The sequence below is a fragment of the Acanthopagrus latus genome, chromosome 19 (assembly GCF_904848185.1).
Source record: "Acanthopagrus latus isolate v.2019 chromosome 19, fAcaLat1.1, whole genome shotgun sequence".
NCBI classification, from domain to species: Eukaryota; Metazoa; Chordata; class Actinopteri; order Spariformes; family Sparidae; genus Acanthopagrus; species Acanthopagrus latus.
Genome location: NC_051057.1, coordinates 8223033 through 8245379, shown reverse-complemented (window position 1 = coordinate 8245379; position 22347 = coordinate 8223033). Strand labels below are relative to the sequence as shown.

Sequence of the window (22347 nt, the reverse complement as noted above, 5' to 3'; positions counted from 1 at the left end):
TGCAGGAGTGAAATTCTCAGAGCTTAGAGCCACTGAGGCGTCAGCTCCCAGACATACGGCACATAATGCTCGCTGCTTTTAAGGAGCAGCGCTGCGTTATTAGAACTGAAAAGCCACCTGCCACTGTTTGTTGCTGCAGTTTTCCTCTTTAAAAATGTTTGTGAATGTAAGCGTGGATGTGTGTGTGTGTGTGTGTGTGTGTGTGTGTTGATCCATTAGCAGTGCAACTCAGTTGGATCTCGCTTTGTATATTTCTTAATGACAGTGGTTATTGTCGAGCATACTCAGGTCATATTTATGGACAGAACTGACAAAACTATTAAGTATGTCCATTCCTCTCTGGAATGAACAAAACATGGCTTCTGCCTTTTATTTTTCATGCATCATCTTTCTCTCTTTCCCACACACACACAGGGCTCTCCTGGGGAGAGGGGTCCTGCTGGTGCAGCTGGTCCAATTGGCCTGTCTGGTAGGCCTGGTCCTCAGGGTCCCCCAGGTCCTGCGGGAGAGAAGGGAGCACCTGTAAGTGTTTGTTTTTCCCACAGCAGCTGTTTCTTCTTTTTTTTCTTTGTTATCTTTTATTCTGTTTTCAAAATGTAATTAAAACAAATGTCTCTGTTCTTCTAGGGCGAGAAAGGGCCCCAGGGTCCTGCTGGTCGTGATGGTGTTCAAGGTCCTGTTGGCCTGCCTGGACCTGCTGGACCTCAGGGTCCACCCGGAGAGGACGGTGACAAGGTCAGACAGCCATGCTCGCCACCACCCATCCCGTCCTGCTGGCCCAGTTACAATCCCTCTTATTTCCCATAGTGGGATACATTTTGAGACTGAAACAGATTGCCAATCAATCCTCATCCTCATGTTCCTACTTAGGCCATCTGCATCGAATATGTCTGTCTCTTCTCCTTACTGTAGCCTATCCATCTTCATTACCAAATTTGCCAGCAAATGAAATTAGAGGAGATGTTAAAGTGAAATACTGTTGCTCTTTTCATCTTCTGCAATCATTATGCCCCTTAAGATTACTACCAGGCATTCTGTTCAACTGCCAGACATATGTCACTGTAGCTGGAGGTTTGCTGTGCAGTGAGCTAAATGGTGAAAAAAAATTCAATTTTTGTGCATCCATAAAGTACTCTGTGAAGATTATAGTTACAGATGATGGTTGTTTATGTTGCGCTGAGCGTTTTCAATGATTTTTCATAAGCTGTTAACAGTTAGAGACAAAGCTAGCTAAGCCCACACTTTGTGTGCGTGTGTGTGTCTGTGTTTCTCTTTCCCAGGGAGAGGTTGGAGAGCCCGGTCAGAAAGGAAGCAAAGCTGACAAGGGAGAGCAGGTGCGTTATGGAAACAAAGTCCATTCATTCCTTAGTTTCACTCATATTTACAACCTATTTTCATAGTAATTAAGGAGTTAGTGATGTTTTCTGAATGCATTCCTACTTACAGAACCACACACTCACACCATTATCACACTGTGAGTAAGCTAAGTCATACTTGAGTGCCTTTATAGGATGATGTGGCAGCAACTTTTTCTTGTTTGTATTCAGGGTCCTCCTGGCCCAGCTGGTCTCCAAGGTCCCATAGGTGCCCCAGGTCCTGCTGTAAGTACACATGCCCTTCAAAACATAAATGAATCTCACAAATGAAATGAAAAGACAGGCCGGAAGATATATGCAAGCTAGATACGTCTATAGTATTTCTGAATGTCTGTATTTCTAGACAGTGTGTTATATCTGTAGAAGTAGTAGATCCCAACAATCAAACACACAATGAATATGCATGTGTTTTTCATTCTCAGGGAGCTGATGGAGAGCCTGGTCCCAGAGGTCAGCAGGGTATGTTTGGACAGAAGGGAGATGAAGGCTCCAGAGGTTTCCCTGGACCCCCTGGTCCCATCGGCCTGCAGGTTGGTGCCATTCACACATTTTCACCTGTGCAGACACTACAAATACACACAGACACCATACATACAGAATCCAGCCTCCACAACCTCATCTATTCACATGACACAGCAACCGCCCCACCTTATGATCTCTGTACAGCTTATTGAGGTCCTGTAGCAGTATCGCTGGGTTAGAAGACACTCATCACTGTTGTATAAACACATTCTATCCTCTATGAGCCGTAGTTCAAGCTTCATAAAGATAATGTTAAAAAAGACATTTTCTGGTGAGCCATACATGGAGGGAGATATCGGCTCCTCGGGTATAAAATCTCTCACCAAAGCACCCAAAAGTATCTCAGATCCAGCGAGTAACTTCATTTTCATTTTATACGCTTTACATTACTGTAAATATTCTGTGTGGCCCTGCTGACATGCTTAGCCTGCAAGCTCAAATGTGTTTTATACTCTTTTAGTCTTGTTTTTCTGAAGGTTTAAGAGAGTTTCAAGGGCCATTCAATTAACTGATTTACTAATATCAATAATCACATGTTGCTAAGGAAGGAAAGGCTTCTTAAGTATCTACAACAACTGGGAAGAAGAAAAATGCAATGAATGTATTACAGATGACCACTACAAACTGCATTTAAAAGAATTATAATTTATTAAGGTATAGCCATTCATTGTATATTTTTCTCAAATGTCTGTTTTATACACTGTATTATATTGCATACATCTCATATTACAATTTAATGGACTAGAATGCTGCAGTCAAGTAAAAAAATGAACTTTGACTGTTATTTTCCAACTTGTCCTGTCTGCAGCAGCAGTGGCAGTGTCATGGGATGCCGTACATAAGAATCAGGATCATTCAATTACTACTCTAAATAGCCTGGGCTACGACACTGTGTGACATTTATCCCACACCACATTACAGTGCAAACAGAGGCACACACACTGACACACACTGCACAGATGGCACTCTACTAAACTCTGCCTTAATTGGATCTGTGGTGTGTGTGGTGTGTATTGTGTGCTGACCAAGCTTTTGACCTGCAATAATTACACCTCTGACCTTCACTCGCTGACAACATCCTACCTTAGTCGCTACATGGTTAAGGAGGACCAGTGAGCGTGCTTCCTCAGACCGACAGTGCTTGTCAGTGTGAGTGATGCTTCAGAAAAAGGCATTATCATCAGCATTGCACTTTGCTTCATGATATTAATTGTTTAGTTATTCATAAGTGTGTATACATGTAGGTGTGTACAGAGCCCATCTAAGGAATACTTTGAGCCAGAAAATAATTATTTGAAAGGCAGATAAGCTTAATGCAAAAAATGTACAAGAAAACCAATCTGCGCTACAACTAGGCTTAATAATGTTTCCATGATAATAATCTAACAAGGTCGGACCTCCACCTCAGTGGCAGCCCATTTGCTCATCATTATCTGTTTTATTAGTAATCAACTTCTCAAGATAAACACGTTAAGTGTTTACTACAGGGATTGGGGTCATTGTCTTGATGAAATTACATAGACTACTGCTCATCATTCCAAGGTTCTATCCTATCTCTGCAGGATGGTATTCAATGGACTTTTAATTGGAAGTAATTCCCTTCCCATTGCGATTCCATTAATTGTGTGGACAGACCTGCTAGGATAGTCAGTTCCTCATCGAGGACACTTACCATGCTGTATAATTAGTGGCACCGGTAACGATCTCAGCCCAGTGGAGACCTTTACACAGATGAGGTTTCTCCGCACAGCAGGAATCAGCATGCAGCTACACACACTTTTTAGCACTCACGGAAAACCCTTGCAAACAAAGGAAGGAACACACACGTGCTTAGATGTATGGCAGCGCACACAAACTGACAAAAGGCAGCAGAGTTATTTTTTCTCCGGCACTTGTTGTGAGTGTTTTAGGTTGGTGTAAGCACATGGAGAAGGAGTAGTTCTCTGATCTCCTCCTTTGCAAAACGGGTGACACACTAAGTCAAGAAACAGACACTCACGCAAAGATAGAGCGGGCTACAGCAATTAAATCAAAGCAATTACCCATAGAAATGTCAGGGTTCAAACGCACATGAGGTCTCGACCGCGCTGCTCATTTAACATGCATGAGTGAGTTGGACAACAAGGGAAAAAAGGGAGTATTGTGTTACATGTTTGAGCGCCGATGACAGAATTGTAGAATCAAATCATCTCACTTGTATTTATAGGGAAGCTTCAAACTCTGTTGTGTGGTCACATCCGGGTAGACACAATCTGGCCTATCTGACGTTTCTGCTGTGCTTATTTCGAGTACTGCATTGTTGTTAAAATTCTCATTTCCTCCATGTCTCATATGTCATTCAAAGAGCTTTTGAAAGATTGTGTATATTTGCTTAAAGGGTTGTCTCCTGCCATCAATAAATTGCACTTCATTTGTTTCTGTTAGTGCTTCCTTCAGTTTGCCTGCACAAGATTGACGGTTTTCTGAAGGTCTTTGGTTCATCTTGTTGGAGTCTTGTTCTTGACCTTACTTGGAAGATATTCATTGAATATTTAATTAGACAGATAATAGGACTAGACTGCAGTTAAAACATGGATTCAAGTGATTCATTTATGCATGTTCTGGCCCACAGGTATATTTAATATTTCAGTGCATCACAGCAATGTATTCACAGCAGTCAAATCAAATGGCAAATTAAATCTCAGGCAGGAACAGCTGTTGTGAATGCACTTAACGGCGCAAACAAAATTAAATCATTAAGAACACCATCATTCATTCGAGCAACAGCACCTTGTGCTTGTAACATGACTGTTTTCTTTTCCGCTAATATAATTGTTTATTCATTCTTGTCATCCTCAGGGGCTTCCTGGACCTCCTGGCGAGAAGGGAGAGAACGGTGATGTTGGCCCCATGGTATGAGACACATCTGCTTTCTGTGTTCACTCTTATTGATGGTTTGATTTATTTTAACAACACTGCATTTTTTTTTTCTGCAGGGCCCACCTGGTCCCCCTGGTCCCAGAGGTCCTCAGGGTCCTAGTGGAGCTGATGTATGTATCGCTAATTAATAACAATGTATATACCCACAATTATATGGCCTTCATATATAAAAAGGGATTTGAAACACTATGTCATCCATCTAACTACATTTTAAGTGGCTTCCTCTTTGAATGTGATGAGTGATGACTCATCTCCTTTTTTATCTCCTGCTGCAGGGTCCTCAAGGCCCACCAGGAGGAGTGGGCCCCATGGGATCTGTGGGTGAGAAGGTAAGAGTCAGAACATGGCCAAGAGTTATCTGCCAGCTAAGCATGATGTTAGGCACTGGGACTGAAATACTGCTGGCCCACTCCAGACAACTCGGCCGCCCTCCCTTTGTTACCACCTGCAGTCTATTCGTTTCATATACCCCAGCTTTTGTCTGAGTTAGTGCTTTGACACTATTAATGTCTATTTTACAATGCTTCCAACGAGATTCGTCCATTTTACTGCCATTTGGCAGACGGCTGCACTATAAATACTTAATGCTGCACCATGGCTGTTAAAATGACTCTGGAATATGAAACATGAAGGGCTACCAGCACTTTAAGAGGGCACTCAGAACACAGTAACTTTTAATACCCTTTTCTCAGCTACAGTTGTAGTCTTAGTTAGGTTAAATGTCTGACTTTTGTTGGTATTAATAACATCATTAAGTCTTACTATGTAACAACTGTTTTGTTAGTGTATATGTGACTTTTTTTCTCAAGTTGGAAGCTCTCCATGTGGAAGGTTTAAGGCTTATCTGTCTAGACACTGACATTTGTGTAACCACAGGGTGAACAAGGTGAGGCTGGAAACCCGGGACCACCTGGAGAGTCTGGAACTGGGGTAAGTTTGCTCTGTTTTTGTTTTGATAGTTTGTCAAACTAAATATGTTTTGCAGCAATATCTTATATTGGTATCTCTTTGAATATATGTGTGGCTCCATATGTGTGTCACAAGTACATCACAGCCTACTTATCAACACTCATTTCTATTATTAGCTTAGCAGCACTTTAGTTGAAAAATATTTTTAAAAAAGCAACTTCACATGACTTCAGTGTAGACACCACTCACTATGGTGGTCAAGTATTTTTTTTGTTACAGTACAATAGTACCAGCAAGCAGCAGCATGTATTTGTAGGTTATCCACAAGAAAAAGGTTGCTTAATGGATAGCTTTAGGCAAACACTGAACAAAATCCAATCTAACGGGGTTTTTTTTCCTTTGGGTTGTCACTTTGTATTCATCACACTGAAAGTAATTGCTCCTCACATTTAGACTGGTAGCTCAGCTCAGCATGGCTCTTCAACATTGCACCCCATGTCCTCATGGCCTGCCAAATTGAGTCTCCTCCCAGACTTTTAAGACATAATTACCAGGAGGATACGCCTGGTGCGTCTGCCCTAAACAACAATGTGATGAATCAAGTCAGCATCAAAACGCCAGTACAGCGTTTAGCTGTGGTTTGCCCTGTTTTAGTTGCTACAATGGGAAAGTTGTGAAGAAATTCACAAGTTTTACCCGGTATATGGATTGTTCTTATTCTACTATGGGGTTTATAATATTAAATGCCTTTTCAGAGATTCCATGTTAATGTACCGTATCCACAGACTTACCTGTGTTTTTGCCAGACAGAGATTTATGACATTTTTGTTTTTAAATTTCACCAGACAACCATCATTGATGGCTCTATTAGCTCCACTGCCTCATTCATCATTATTGAGGCACAACAGCAGATTGAAAAGATGGCCTTTCTCCAGTGGGAGTGGCAGAGAAGCGTGATTACCAGCATTCATAATGTCCCCTACTAGTTTCCCATCATACTGCTGGTGTCATTGACATTTTCAAAGTCAATGTGCAGCTTAAGTCCCCATCAGCACAGCCCAACCCTCGGCCTTTCACATAGTTTTTGAATTCTTTTGCATTTAGTTTCGATGGCAGTGGGAAAATTAATATCCTGCCGTTGCTACAAAAAGATATGGCATTGAGAAAAAATATTGTATTGGATTTACCTTCATTAAAATTGTATTTTGCTTTATCTTTCATGGCATAATGTATTATATTCAACACAATGGTTGCAGTAAGAGTTTTCAGATTTTACAATACAACTAAAAGGGTAATTATCATCCTCATCCATTGAAGAGAACTGAATCGGACACACAGTGCTGAACCGTAAACACCATAAATATACAATAAATAACAAAAACACCATAAAGAAGCTAAAGTATGTGTGCAGTGCAAACATCATATAAACTTTATAAACTGTGATTTAGCTGTTTCTTTTACCCGAATATTTAACATGGCTTTAAAGTCGTACAGCAGATAAAAACTACAGCTCTTTGCTCTCATCTGCTTAAGAGTTCCACTCAGTGAATAGAAAAAGCTGACTGCCCTAATGCAGTGCAGCAAATGGGGAAATACATGGCAATCTCTTATTGAAATCATCAGCTGGTATGAAACGATATCATATAATCTGTAGAATTCCTTCTAGCCTCAAAGTGTTTTTCACGCACCTTCTTATGAACACAAATAGAGCTACAGAAGCTGGGAAAGTTTCTTACAGTAATAATGAAACATGATTTGAAAGTCATCACCAACATGTTTATTCTCATTAGGGAGTATGACGAGTCAAGGAAACATGGTCTTAATGAAATCTGTAAATGTTATATGTTGCACATTTTACATTAGTCTGAGTGGTCCCCATGTATCAGGAGTGCCTTGACACAGTAACATCATATTCAATGGCTCATTTAGCTGGAAATCACATGCAAACAGTGTTGACCTTTCTAAGATGTTTTCCTCCATTGCTGTGATCAGTACTGGATCCCATTTCTCTCAGCCGCCCCTGACCATGTCAGTTTTTGAACCGCATTCAATTTAGAGTTGACTCCTTTAAAAAAAAAAGCTGCCCCCCTGTGGTACTGATGTAATGAATGCCCGCCCCGACTACTATAGGGACCTAAAGGTGAGAGAGGAGAGAAAGGAGAGGCTGGCCCCCCTGGAGCTGCTGGACCTGCTGGTGCCAAAGGACCCCCCGGGGATGACGGTCCAAAGGGGAACCCTGTAAGTCTGCCAGATACTCTGAAAATCTGCAGCGTTTCCAGCACTCAGTCTATCAGGCTCACATGTACTGCTTTAAAGGAAATGTCCCCCACCAGCCTAGAGGTGGGCAGTTTTATCCTAGAACATATTCAAGAGCTAAAAAGCCTTTTTATTGAGGGAGATTATATTTTATGCCTGCATGGTAATGGAATGCAGTGAGGCCTTTTCTCATGGATTTGCAACATCATCATTAAGTCCATCAAATTGCCTTCAGTGGCTGTAACCAGGTACACCAGGACTAAATCACTGTCTAAATTACTTACCATTGCCTTAATATCTGTATCCAGGGAGATGTGCCTCAGCAGCAGCACTTCAGGTTTCTATTGCTACACTAATGCATCTCACGTCTTCTTCTTTAAAGGGTCCTGTTGGATTCCCTGGAGACCCTGGCCCTCCTGGAGAGCCAGGTGTTGCTGTAAGTATGACATTTAGGTAAAGTTTACACTTAATAGGGTGGATATTTTTAAAATCAAATATGATCTAACCTGCACATTTCTCTTTTATAGGGCACTGATGGGGAATCAGGAGAGAAGGGAGAGGATGGTGAGGCTGGTCAGCCGGTACGTTTTTCCGCAGTATTTGGACTGAACAAGTATATATCATGTACTGTATATGGTTCACTTGAGGGACATTTAAAAGAGGATGATATAATTTAATCTTGGTAATCGCCTTTTTTGTCACTGTGTATGAATGAGTATGAATATCTCTTGTTTATGATTATTATTAATGTTGTAGTCCGCCACAAGTTTGCCTCCAGTAAAAGCTGTTATCATATCTAGTCAGTAAATGATTTAGACTGCAGCATTTTAATTCATGATATTTGCTCTGTACTCTTGGGTGTACGGTAACTGGACTTATCTGCTTTGCAGATTCATTAAGTATGGTTGGAAATAACAGCCAAACACTAATGTGCTGGTCGTGTGTAGAGTGCAGCAAATCACAACGCTTATTAATATTTATAAATGTAAATCAGCCTTTATCATTGCCAAAGAAAGACACACTAGTATTTTTTTTACTCCATGAATGTTACATATTTGAATTTTTGTTTATACACACTGATTGCATTCTGATTTGCTCTAACGAAATGACAACAACGTTGAGAAGGTATCTTAAAACATGATGACGTTTGTACAGTGGCTAGGCATTCTTTGAGAGGACAACATACATACTTCTGTTATTCTTATTTACCTGTAACTGTGTTACAGCTGAATATTGTGCTCTTTGTACACTTTTCCGTACTGAGAGATATTTACCTATGCAAATTATGATAAGAATTGTCTGATTGCTTGCAATTAAATCTGAGATAATTGGACGAGTGTCTCAGGCAGCCCAGTATGTATGATTTTTTGCAGTGTAGAACCTAATCCAACTTTGGGTTTTAACTCTTCTATATTATCCCAGGGTTGAATATTCCCTAAACATCAATGCATGGTGGTTATTCTTATTTTGGCAAACATAACAAAAGAACAAGATTCTCTTGTGAAAATATATATTAAAAAAAAGGGCTGTTTTGTTTGTAATACTTGTTTTCTTATCTTTAATAGTATTCAGCATCTCCTGTTTCCTTGCTTGTTTTCAGGGACCTCCAGGTCCATCTGGAGAAGCTGGCCCACCTGGACCACCTGGCAAGAGAGTAAGTCTGTGGCCATAAGAGCTAAAATTACAATCATATTATATTTTTGTGTATCAGTGGTGAGCTTTTGGCAATAATCCAAAATAGGCTGACTATAGGCAAAAGTAAATTGTTCTGAGTGAAAATATCATGACTAGACAAGCCCACATGAAATGCCTTAGCCCTGTTCTAAAACAGATGAATGCCTTGTGCATTGTATTCTGGCTCCAACAGACCAGAATCATGCCCCACTTCACTATACCCCTCCTCCCCCAACAACTCAATCTTGGCAGTAAAGCAGGAGAGATTCATTTTCATTAAAAGTAGAGTGGGGAAAACAAAGTGGGAGATTTAAGGGGTCAAGGCGTTGCGCTGTCTGCAAAGAAATCCACCTCAAAGCCCATTGAGAAATGAATGGCAAGATGTGAAAATCATTCTTTTTTTTTTTTTTTTTCTCAGCAAGAAATTGAAAAGGCTCACCAAAAAATAGCTGGGAAAAAAGAGACGTCTGTTCCAAACTCATTTACGTCCTTGTGGCAGCAAAAGACAGTGAGAGAGATATAGCAAGTCTGACACATTATTGATCCATGGTTGCTGACTGACAGCCAGAGCAAAACAAAGGCATAACATGGACGTGGTAAAGTTGTTAAGAGGGTATAAAAGGAGAAGCATTGGTCCACTCCCCCACCCCCCAAAAAAATTAAAAATTAAATTGAAACCTTAAATCATTTAATGTGTTGATTGTGAGATTTCTGTCAGCTGTCAGCCTTGACCAGAGGATCTCTCTACTTTGAGAAAAGTAAAGAAGATTTTAAGAGATTAAAAGTTTATGTTTCTTTGATGTCCATTCTCACTTCATACAATAAGGAGATCTTCTTCATGCACCACACAGTATTAGAGTCTAAAGCCAGTAATCTTCTTTTCGAATGCACACATCCGAAATGGAACATTAACATATTAACAATATAATGTGAAGCTCAAAGTCCACATGAAAATGAGCAGCCATTCTCTGGACTTTGAAAGAAAGTCACAATCTCAACTGAGGGGGGAGGACATGACAAGCATTTTAAACCAGGGCTGATTGCTTTGCTAATGTGCCCAATGTAATTTACATTCTGAGTATTTAGCATGGTATCAGCATATGCTGCACCTAAATGGCCTCGGGATTATAGTAAGGAAAAGGGCTATTTTATCACACACAGGTCTTTAATCACTAAGAAAAAAATAGGGCCTGAGATGATCCCTGCTAGTCTCCAACAGGTTGCTCCTTGGAATACACAATTTCACAGCTCAAGAGTTGTTTAGGATCTATAGGGTCCTTTTTGTGTCTTCTCAGCATTTTGCCTGTATACATTTGCATCAATCCTCACATTTCTCATCAGCACAGCCACTGATTCTGAATAGGTCAATTTAGCATAGCAGCATTTTTAGTTTCATCTGATTTGATTAATGCCTTAATACTGAACATCATTCAACATTGCTTCTCAGATTAAGACATATGGAAAACTAATATCTCATCTGTTTTCAAGTCTTTTTTTATTTGGGTATAGGTTACTATTCTCTGTAACTGTGAGCCATTTTATTCAATTAAGAATATAAATAATCTGTGTTTTATACCTTGACTGCGAGTGCACACCTACACATTGACTCTAGCCGCTGTGCTATCATGCTACAGCTGAAATGGCCCTTTGTGCTGATCAAGAGGTAGAGAACAGGAGAAGATGAAAGCTCTAAGACAGCAGGCAAGCTGACATTATAGGCTCTCAGTCAATAGCTCTCAGGCCTCAGTCAAACAGATGAGAGTGGAATTTGGATGGAGAGCATTCTTGAAGAGTGGTAACCAGAGCTGGAGTTGAAAGAAATCACTGTGTGCATGAGAGATCCTGACCTGAAAGGAAAGACGGCCTACCAACCCCTTGATTGAAGATGGCTATGTGTGTGTCTGTGTGTATTTGAACATGGCAGCACAATTTTGTGGGTTTTTTGTGGGCGGACAAAGGCATGTCACTTAAATGGGTCTTGACATAGCTATGGTGGTGCACATTCAAGGGCATTGGATTATCATCGCTGAAGACTCCGCCCGCCGAGTATTTATCAGGCAAGACAATTGTTCAATATGAAATCAAATAAGAGGAAAGTGAAATGCCAAGAGGCTGGAGGAGAAAGCCTAGCAAAATGTCCAGTGCAGGGTTAACTCAAACTGAAACTAATGCTAAAATTAGCAGTGAAAAGGTTGTTTTTTTTAGTATATTAGGTATAAGTTTCATGTATTGTCATTTTGCAACACAAGGGTGCACAATGAAGTGAAAGTTGTAGCCTGTTCATGCTGCACATAGAAAAATGTACACTAATATTAAGTTAAGTAGTCAGAAGTAGCCACTACTAAACGGACTACTAAATCTAAAATGACATGTAAACTAACTGAGAATCCAAAACTACAGTACTATAACCTTGCTCATTCAAGACTATAGCATCCATCCAGCTAACATATGCTGCACATCTAACTTACAAACAGAAACATGACCAATTTTTCTGCTCACTGATCCTCTGGTTGGCCTCAGAAACGGTGTTCAAAGTCAATGATGAACATCCCCTGGTGTGTACAGTCTTGTTGAACAGTTAGTGTGTGTTGATGCTCTGCCGTTGAAATGCTAAAGTGGTGTCTTGTCATCTCCCTCAGGGACCTCCGGGAGCTGCTGGTGCAGAGGGCAGGCAAGGAGAGAAGGGCGCTAAGGTAACAAAATCAATTCATCCTCCTCACAGCAGAGCCGTCTCAGCAAGTCCCTGGGCTGCTCCCTCCCACCACCATACTCACATTGTTCCCCATCTTGAATTAAAAACAAAAAACAAAACAAAAAACACAGAATTAATTTAATTTTCCAGACTAAATTAGATGGAAATTTATGGACACAGTCTGTTTGAGTAAAACTAAGATTCACTTGTTTCTTGTATTGTGCTGTGACTTAATTTCAAGGCCGACAAAGGAGTAAACACATTTATGTCTAGCCCTCAGGTATTCATAGTAATCATGCTCTACTGGTTTAAGTGAGAGTCTGGCCCCAATGACGTTCTCCAGGATGGCACTTGTTTTACACAAATCTGGTTTCATCAGAATCTGAATCTATACAAATGATCTGTTTCTTTGAGCATTGACATAAACAATTAACATTAGCTGGTGCATGCTCAGTATAAATCGTGTCTACCACAAAAATATAGCTTTCTTCTCAGCATACCCACAGATGGTTACTTTACATGTAATACTATACCACTATATTGTGCTTCAAACCCCAGTCTTACGATATCAGCTTTAACTACTAAAGCAATTTTATAAAAATTTGCACTGAAAGATAATCACCTTTTATGCAATACATTCATGTTCTGAAAATTGCAGATCGTCCTTGAATATGTTCCTTATTCTAACAGTTTTATCTCTTACTTCCAAAAGAAAGAAAGTGAAGCGGTAAAACACATTAGGTTGAATAAATGAATTAAAGCAGTTCGCAGTAAGTCGGTAATCTGTAAACACCTTGCAGCTCAAACTTGATACAATATTTCCATGGGCGCTGTCTAGTCTGTGTGCATATTGATGTAGTTCAGATTAAAGTTGGTCAACTGTGGCACACTTTAATCCTGAGGCCATAGTACTTTCCTCATTACCCTAAAATGAAAACACGGCAGGGTTATACCACCATCTATTATTTTCCCTGTTCTAAACCTCATTTGGACAAACAGGAACACTTGATAACTCAGACTATTGTTTACTTGTCCCCATCTACCCTATCTACACACTGCATACTGTCTCAGCATAATTCAAAGCTAAAAGCAGCCCACTCCTCAATTCTGACAAAAATACTGTGAGATACTGAAAGCGCTCCAAAGAAAACCTGACAAGATACCATGTGCTGCTGCAGAATTTAGAAGTTGTTACACATATAGAAGGTTTGATTCTGTCCCATTACCAAACCTAGCATTACAGTTTAAAATTATACAAAACTCTACTTTTAGCCTGGTACAGCAAGCTCAAATTCCGTAGTAGTGCTGAATTCTTCAGGCTAAGTCAGGCTTTAACAATACTTTCATATCCACATACAGGGTGAGGCAGGTGCTGAGGGTCCAGCAGGTAAAACAGGACCAGTTGGACCCCAGGGACCTCCAGGAAAACCCGGTCCAGAGGGTCTGCGTGGAATCCCTGGCCCTGTTGTAAGTCTGTACAAATACATTCATACATGCTCAAACTCAGACACACACACAGTGTACACACACAAAAAAAACCTGCAAAGGCATGATGATAGACTTCATGGAATAATCAATACATCCATTTGGCTTATACTTTAGTTTCGCTTGTTTATTCCAGCACCCTTTTTTTCCCCTGTTTGGGCTATTAATCATCGTGCTGAGCACAGAAAATCAATGACAGGCCAGAGAAATACAGCAGGCTATAATGCTCACTGCAATTGAACGGCTTTTCACAGGGTGAACAAGGACTGCCCGGCGCCCCAGGACAAGATGGTCCACCTGGTCCCATGGTTAGTATGCACAATATCTCCCTTTCTCTCTCTCTCTCTCGCTCACTTTCATTATTTATCTATCTAGGTGGAGTTGAGAGATATTCTTTCACATTTCACGGAGCCAAGTTTATCCTTGCTCCAAGTCTTTAAGTTCAGTCTTATTCCAAACCTACTCTCCCTGTACTGAAATTGCTGTAAATCATCTCACTTGTCTTTGGATATGCACATTACTCAATAGCTAGACTGTCCTCATAAGACATATGCTGTACGTAATATGCACATGTTGTCATCTTTGCTTTTCCATGCTTTTCTCTAAATATACCTGTATAATTGATGCTACTTTTGTTCTGTTTCTTTATACTCCATCTGTGAAATGTATTTTTAACTTATTTTGTGGTTGTTTAGGGTCCTCCTGGTCTTCCTGGTTTGAAAGGTGATCCTGGGTCTAAAGGTGAAAAGGTGAGTGTTGCCCTTTTTCTTATGTCTACCTGGAAGCTGGTTTCATTGCCCACCTTCTAACTAGGCTGGAAAATAAACCTGAAAACAGTGAACACCGATCTTAGTTCAGACTTCAGTCATGACTGCTCTCTACTTGCAAAGATTCTCATCTTCGCAAGTGATGAAATGAAGGCTTATGTTAGCATTTTGGAAACAAAATTAGTTTTTTGCCATAGCTGCTGCAAGAGAAAAACTCTTCCAGGGTTAAATATGCAGCCGAATGTGATGTATCACTCTAATCTGTCTAATCATGCTCTTTTTCTTCAATGCCACTGTCAAATTTGTCAGAGAAATATAACTGCAAACGATATTCAGACAGCACACATTACTCTATCTAATTTTCCTCCCACACACTGACATGGCGGCTTGAGAGAGAGCAGTTTAAAAGCACACAATAGAGGCACCGTGTTGGCTGGTGTGCATTCTGAATGCTGTCAAATCAGCAGGCCTGGTTGAGCTTGCCTATTTCAAATTCATCATCTTTGTGTTGTGAACCGTTGTTTTGTGGGGGGTGGGGGGGGGTTCTGTTGTAGGAGAGTCATTTTAATTATAATTTCTGAGGATTTGTATTTGAATGAAACTTCTGTCCTTCCAGCCTCCCATGTGCATTTAAATTTAGAGTTTTCGCTTTTGTTAGACGTGCATGCAGCAGCTTTAAAGTTTGAGCGCGTGAAGAAGCATCGCTGTTATCCTTGATTGTTCTTTGTGTGTGCGCAATTGTTTTTGCCCTGCAGGGTCACCCAGGTTTGATTGGCCTGATTGGACCCCCTGGTGAGCAAGGAGAGAAGGGAGACAGAGGTTTGCCTGGGCCCCAAGGTTCTCCCGGTGGCAAGGGCGACAGTGTAAGTAATTGATGATTCTATCCCCACGTTGGTCCTGTGGGCCATCTTTTAGCCCATTTGCCCTTCCACTGTGGCCACAGGTCTTGCCACAGTTGCTTGCTGTTGATTAAAATCCTCTGCAGCTGAGCCCCGCACTGCACTGCACATCTTCACTCCCGATATCCACTGTGAGCAAATACATTCTGTTGGTTCCAGCTTTGCTTTTAAAAGAGTGGGTTTGAGGCATCCTGTGTAAACAGTCGTCTTCCATTGATTGATTGATTGATTGTTTTTGGACAGTTTTGCTCTGAGTGAATAGAGCTTCACATATTTCTAGTTTTCCGCTCAACATCCAACCATTTTCCGTTTCTCCTGTTTTCCAGTGGCGGCCTGAACACCTTGAACTGTACACGTTAGATTTTTCTTTTCAGCGCTTGTTTGAATTGTGGTCATTTTTGTGTGTCTCATGTCTGCTGTGATAATATGATATTCTGCATCATGGAAAACACTGATAAGAGTTTCCTTAGAATATTTAGTTCTACCACTGCGAGCCTCCACTTGAACCCAAGGCAGTGCTGCAAAGAGGTTAAAGTCAGTCTCAATAAAGGGCTGATGACAGCCTTTGTCCATTTTAGAATAAACATTGCAGAAAGACTAAATATGCTATTCCGTCCTGCTGTGGGTCTGAGCTTGCCCGACACAGTGATTTAATGTGATGAGTTGGATTTAGTATCTGGAGATTCAGCCTAATGAAATCGTAATGTCGCCTTTTGTCAAGGGCTTCTAAAAAAGTTTTATCTCAGTTTACCATTTCTATTTTGGGGCCAGAAAACATTCCTCATATTGTTCGTCTTCATTTCCTGACAAAATTGAGCTACAAGATTGTAAATTGCTGGGTTCAACCAGTCGGCCCCCCAACAAGTGCAGTGTTTGGTCTTCCAAAATAAAGACTACTTCTTCTCTCAGTTAATAAAAAAAATCTCCATAATTCCATGTGAAAGCTTTTTACCATTATGCATCTGTTCAGCTCATAAACTAAATATTCATTCCGTGTGCCTGGCACTGTGCCATTATATTCTAGCTTTTTCTTTTCACTCATTATTCAAGTCTCACAATAATACTCCGATGTTTCCTTAATGTACATCTGCTTTCATCTCATCACATCACAGGGTATTGGTGGATCGTCTGGTCCGCTCGGTCCCCCAGGTCCCCCTGGTCTGCCTGTGAGTCTTTCGCTGATTAGGTCGTTCATTTAGATTCTACACTGATAATGGAATGACTTTGCCAAATTGCTCTGTTTATGTCCTGTCTGACGCAGGGTCCTCAAGGTCCAAAGGGAGCCAAGGGTTCAGCTGTGAGTACTTATCCGTGCTTTTAAAGACATAATGCCACTGTGTGCATGTTAGATGTGTCTTAGGTAATATGTTTCTATTCATGTTCATTCCAGGGTCCCGCTGGTGCAAAAGGAGATACTGGTTCAATTGGTCCTCCTGGTCCTCCTGTGAGTATTTAAAACCACCACTGTTGCCCATTTTTTCATTTAGTGAAAATTGTCCCAGTTGCTGAAGTATTGTCCAAGTTCAGTCTTCTTGGATGAAATCTAAATCTGTTGCTCCCACCACAACCTTCAGGGCCCACCAGGTGAAGTCATCCAGCCCCTGCCCATCCAGTCGCCCAAGAAGACCAAGCGCTCCAGTGACGTGCAGTCAGACGCAGCCATGATGGACTATGGCGAGGGCATGGAGGACATCTTTGGCTCGCTCAACAACCTCAAACAGGACATTGAACGCATGAAATACCCCATGGGAACACAAAACAACCCGGCTAGAACATGCAAAGATCTGCAGCTCTGTCACCCAGAGTTCCCTGATGGTAAGTTGAATAAGATCAGGAGTGCTGAATGAAAAATACATGTATATAAAAGCATAAAAGTAGAACATGCTTGAGACATGGTGATACAATTTTATCAAGCTGTGTATAAGGCAGAACATGAGTAGTAAGCTACCATAAAGCCGAGTTTCACATACAGTAGGATGAAAGATTCTTGCACGCTTTAAGGAGCTTTGAGCCATTTCCTGTGGACACAAGTTAAAGAGGATGTTTGAGTGTGCTTGGCTCTCCTTAGGCGAATACTACATTGATCCAAACCAAGGCTGCTCAGGAGATTCCTTCAAAGTATACTGTAACTTCACCGCCGAGGGCGAAACCTGCATCTATCCGGATAAGAAGTCTAATGGAGTAAGTGACTTTGGATTTGTACCCACGAGATTCATAACTCCCTATTTGTAATCGTCATTTCTCATCAAATATTAAGCCATCATGTCAAAGCAATACATCAACAAACAGCGCATCGCTGGGCCGAAGATGCCAGAAAAAAAGCCATTTGGTTTGCTTCAGGGCTCAGCTTACAGATTTGATATTCAGTTTTGTGCAAACAACAGGAAAACCACCAAAAGGCAAATGGAATATAATGATTTGGATGTGTGAACTTTTTAGAAAACGATATTTCAAAGATATTAAAATAACAAACAAGTTTATCTTCTGCTCCCAGATGATAAACTTTGATGCCACCCCTCGAGGCAGTGCTTTCTACCACAAGTTTTTTTTCATGTTCAATCCATGATTTATAACAGAAAACACTGCCCATGATAATATCTGCTGTTAATACGCTCTGTCTGGGTTTGTTTTCCACAGGTCAGAATATCCTCATGGCCAAAAGAAGCCCCTGGGTCATGGTTCAGTGAATTTAAGCGTGGTAAAATAGTAAGTCTATAGTGCTGCACTAAATGGATTGTTTCATCTGTCCTATTTTTTTTGCCTTCTCCTCTGCACCTGTACAGAGACTCAAGCTGCTAATAGCCTCAAATAGCAGCATTACCCATAAGATTGTGAGGCAGTGACCCAAAGTTGCTCCTCATAAAGACATCCCAGGCCACACAAATGAGTTAGCATTCATCTGTGGAGTGGACAGAGCAGAGAGAATTCAAAGTGCAATGGATATTCTTTCATCACAAGTATGATCAGCTTTTAGTTAAATAATCTCCCTCCTTTTGAACTAGTGCTTCATTTTCTTTGTCACAACATTGCAATTCTCAGACTATTCCATATAAAGAAGCAAGCATCAATAAAACATAATGGAGAATTCAAGCAGAATGCCTCAGAATTTAGCATTCCAGTAGTTCTCACTCTGCCCTTGAACAGTTTAAAATTCCCTCAGTAAACATCAGCTTCTGTTTCTTGTTGTCAGAAATGAAAGAAACAAGCTTGCCATGCTCCATCAAACCAGTGTCATACTTCGACAGATGGCAGACTTAAAAGCCTGACTGTCATAGAATATGGGATTAAGAGTACAGTACACCTCCTGGTAATGCACATTTTAAGAAGGGTTCACACAAAGTTCTCATCAGGGTCAAGTGTGTTCTGTACAGTCCTGTAGTTTATTTTGTTTTAAAATAGAAAAAATGAAGTTGAACTAAAAAAGAAAAGAAAAAACAGTGGTATTAAATAACAACACACAAATTGTACAATTATGTATGGAATCTATTTTTTTTTCTGCCTGCGCATCAGAAGCTTTAATCAGCATTTCATTTTTGCTAGCCTTGTAAAAGCTGCTTTGTAAGTCAGATTGGTTAACAGGCAGCAATGGTAACTGTATATCAAATTGAAAACCTCTGTCCAACTGGTAATTATAGATCAGACAGTTTCTTATACTTCTTACACATGCTCCTGATTTCAAAGGAAACTAGTTGGATCAGTCGTATCTTTAAGATTTCTTTTAAATTCCCTCAGCATTTAAAAACTCTAGTCTTAATATTATTTATAAAATCCTGGCACCCAAAACTATTGAATTTATCTTACACCTATTCAGTACCTTCATCTTGCTTTATTTTTCAGTAAAGCAGCCAACTGTTGATGTAGATATAAGTTTGGTTATTGATCTGGCTATGGGAGCTCAAACATGAGCGTTGTCTGTCATCTTTGTTTATCTATCAAAGAACTGTAAACAGGCTCTGGTTAGAACTATTAGCTTTTGTTCTTTTATGTATGATTGTTTTTCTTCATATGTTATGCATTTTTTGTATTCTTTCTTTCTTTCTTTCATTTCTAACAGAAGTGCAACTGCGAACTGAAAATGTAGACTCATGTTCGCTTCTTTACATTGACCCCTCTGTCTCTCTGTTCGCCCCAACAACAGCTTTCCTATGTTGACGCAGATGGAAACTCAATAAACATGGTACAGATGACCTTCCTCAGACTACTGACAGCCTCAGCCAGGCAAAACTTCACCTACAGCTGCCACCAGTCTGTGGCGTGGCACGACGCCACCAGCGACAGCTATGACAAGGCACTGCGCTTCCTGGGCGCCAACGATGAGGAGATGTCCTACGACAATAACCCTTACATCAAGGCCCTCTCAGATGGATGTGCGGTAAGCATCGGCATCACTCAGAATGACGGTTATGGAGACATTACTAGTGCTGGCTCTTGAACTTGTCTTTCAAGTAACATGTTTTGGATGAGTTAACTTTCTACCACTAGTAAGAAAAAAAAAAATTACAAAGACGTTGTTCTCCAACAGAAACCAAGTCCGATTAGTGACCGCTGATGAACTATCACACTTTGAGTGGTTATAATCTATTTCTCATCCATTTGGCACTGAATACAACTATTACTCCTGAAAAGAAATCCAGTTAGTTGTTAAACAAAGAAGAGTGGAAAGCTATGTGGTTGATGACAGCTGATGACTGTCACAACTCTCTCAGGCACACATTAGCAATGTTTTCCAAGCACGTCAGGCCAAGGAAATGAAACTGGCCTTATGATGATGATGAACACAAAGTAAAAGCCTTTCTACAGTTACAATTAGGGCTGCATGATATTGTAAAAAATCATTGTATTATTTTGACAGATATTATGGATTCCAGTGTGATTTTTTTTACCTATTAAAATAATGATGATGTGACTTTGTTGGATCAAACAAGCCTGCTTAATTCTGGTGAGCAAGATATGTTTTGTGTTTATTTTTCTGGTGTTTTTTTGTCTAATTGGTTCCTCTGCATCTCTGTGTCTCTCTTATTGCAGACGAGAAAGGGCTATGGAAAGACTGTGATGGAGATTAATACTCCCAAAATCGATCAGGTTCCAATCATCGATGTCATGTTGACTGACTTTGGGGACCCCAACCAGAAGTTTGGGTTTGAAGTTGGGCCCGTCTGCTTCCTTGGCTAAGTAAAAACGAAAAAGAAAAAGAAAAAAAAAAAAAGGACTCGATGGGGCCAGCAAAGAAAGTCAAGTTGAGACGTTTTGGGTACCACCAAACCCCATTTCTAGCTCCCCACCCTTTTCTATGCCACATGCAAGTTTTGAATAAGAGATGGTGTAGCAAACATGTCTTTCCATGTATGTACGTGTAACCCAGGAAAATACTTGTTGCCCTTGTAGGGCTCGAACCACATGACTTAACCACGTTACGGAGCAAAGGTGAAGGACATTTGAAGGTGTGGCAGAGGAGGGTGAATCGGAGGTAACCAAGAGAGGGGGTCAGGAGACATGAGGGGACACGGGCCTCCTCTCTGGATACTCCAGGTGCTGTATGAAAACGACTACAATGGTGCTTGTTCAAAAAACACAAAAAGTATAAAGAGGTGCTAAGAAAGAAGGTGTATTTTGATAATTATAAAAAAAAAAAACTGTAATTATTATTTTGTACAATACTGTTATTTCTGAATCCACTTTCAAAACTTGCATGTGTATCAGATTCTGCTTCCAGCTCTCATGTTTCAATGTTGGTTAGACGTACAGTGTAAGTTAAAGACATCATTCAATCAAATGAATTTATAATTCTGGTATTTTATTTTGTTGAACACATGCTGTGTACCTGTCATGACACAAATAAAGTGAGCATTCAAACAATTCTCTATTGCTAAATTAGACTGTATGCCCTTTGTATATATTGACAGTCCAAAGCTTGAGGTTATTTGCTGTTTTGCCCTTGTGACCGTAGGTGAACCAACTGGAAGTATCACACCAACACGTATACGGCAACATCTCCCACTAATGTTGTGATCCTGTGCTAGTAGGAAGCAATCCTGGCATTCATTTTTCCTTTATTTAATTCTATTTGTTGTTTTTTTTTTCTCTGTTTTGTTTCCTGACAGGCTTTTTATTTCGGTTGTATACCTCAAACTTTCTTGATAACCTGTACGATGCAAGGATGTTATGCCCTGTATATACCTTGGTTAAGCAATTAAGTTTATATATTTTGGGTGGGGATTTTTTTGTTTTTTTTAAAGAGAGAAATACGATAACTGTTAAACATCCACTGTTCAAATCCTTCTGTGAATGCAATGAGAAGCCCTTTAGGTGACCCATTTTTGTAACTAAAATGAGAAAATGTTTTAATGTGCTTTTTATAGTTCATTTAAATATTAAAAACTGGATTCTAAACAACAGTGAGCTGAATGTCTCAATGGTTTGTGTTAGGTGACTTTGGAGTAGATCTAACTACTGTAAATGTCAGATGCTTTAAATCAAAGATATGTTAATTTGACTAAGACTCTGGGCTGGTGCAATTCCATCTCTCTTGAAACCAATAAAGTACCATCTTACAATAATTTCCTTTCATTCTGAGTACATGAATGGAAATGTGAACAAGACATCTCATTTGGTTTGTCATAGGAAGAATGAAAAAAATGACATGCTTAAATACATTTTCAAGTATGGCTTCTTATTGCTGTGTGCCTCTGAGAAAGATTAGCTACGGACATGTCACTGGATCTGAGTGTAGTGAGTGTTTGCCCGTTCAAGAGGCACACAAACACACACACACACACACACACACACACACACACTCAGAGGGAAATATCCAGGCTCATTATACATAAAGGATAGAAAAGCTCCAATAC

At 40.3% G+C, this 22347-nt stretch overlaps 1 protein-coding gene and 1 long non-coding RNA gene across 11 annotated transcripts in view; one reads left to right on the top strand and one right to left on the bottom strand.

The window, feature by feature from the left end:
* Nucleotides 1-21894, top strand: part of col11a1a (collagen, type XI, alpha 1a) — an 80470-nt gene extending 58576 nt beyond the window's left edge. For 8 of the 10 annotated variants that reach the window (XM_037078969.1, XM_037078971.1, XM_037078974.1 and 5 more), the window contains 26 exons: nucleotides 415-522; nucleotides 628-735; nucleotides 1281-1334; nucleotides 1548-1601; nucleotides 1799-1906; nucleotides 4737-4790; nucleotides 4874-4927; nucleotides 5093-5146; nucleotides 5694-5747; nucleotides 7857-7964; nucleotides 8365-8418; nucleotides 8510-8563; nucleotides 9583-9636; nucleotides 12296-12349; nucleotides 13708-13815; nucleotides 14088-14141; nucleotides 14529-14582; nucleotides 15356-15463; nucleotides 16612-16665; nucleotides 16761-16796; nucleotides 16890-16943; nucleotides 17074-17314; nucleotides 17568-17680; nucleotides 18137-18205; nucleotides 19638-19871; nucleotides 20525-21894. In XM_037078969.1, the coding sequence (XP_036934864.1) occupies nucleotides 415-522; nucleotides 628-735; nucleotides 1281-1334; nucleotides 1548-1601; nucleotides 1799-1906; nucleotides 4737-4790; nucleotides 4874-4927; nucleotides 5093-5146; nucleotides 5694-5747; nucleotides 7857-7964; nucleotides 8365-8418; nucleotides 8510-8563; nucleotides 9583-9636; nucleotides 12296-12349; nucleotides 13708-13815; nucleotides 14088-14141; nucleotides 14529-14582; nucleotides 15356-15463; nucleotides 16612-16665; nucleotides 16761-16796; nucleotides 16890-16943; nucleotides 17074-17314; nucleotides 17568-17680; nucleotides 18137-18205; nucleotides 19638-19871; nucleotides 20525-20671 (2244 nt within the window). In that variant the 3' untranslated portion in view covers nucleotides 20672-21894. The remainder of the gene's footprint in view (nucleotides 1-414; nucleotides 523-627; nucleotides 736-1280; nucleotides 1335-1547; nucleotides 1602-1798; nucleotides 1907-4736; nucleotides 4791-4873; nucleotides 4928-5092; nucleotides 5147-5693; nucleotides 5748-7856; nucleotides 7965-8364; nucleotides 8419-8509; nucleotides 8564-9582; nucleotides 9637-12295; nucleotides 12350-13707; nucleotides 13816-14087; nucleotides 14142-14528; nucleotides 14583-15355; nucleotides 15464-16611; nucleotides 16666-16760; nucleotides 16797-16889; nucleotides 16944-17073; nucleotides 17315-17567; nucleotides 17681-18136; nucleotides 18206-19637; nucleotides 19872-20524) is intronic. The other 2 variants (XR_005071451.1, XM_037078968.1) reach the window with 2 other exon arrangements.
* On the bottom strand, nucleotides 12172-13796 carry LOC119008552. The gene is made up of 3 exons (XR_005071452.1): nucleotides 13706-13796; nucleotides 12431-12442; nucleotides 12172-12308 (listed from the first exon to the last, which is right to left on the bottom strand). It is a non-coding gene; the product is annotated as an uncharacterized LOC119008552 (long non-coding RNA).
* Nucleotides 21895-22347: the final 453 nt, after the last annotated feature.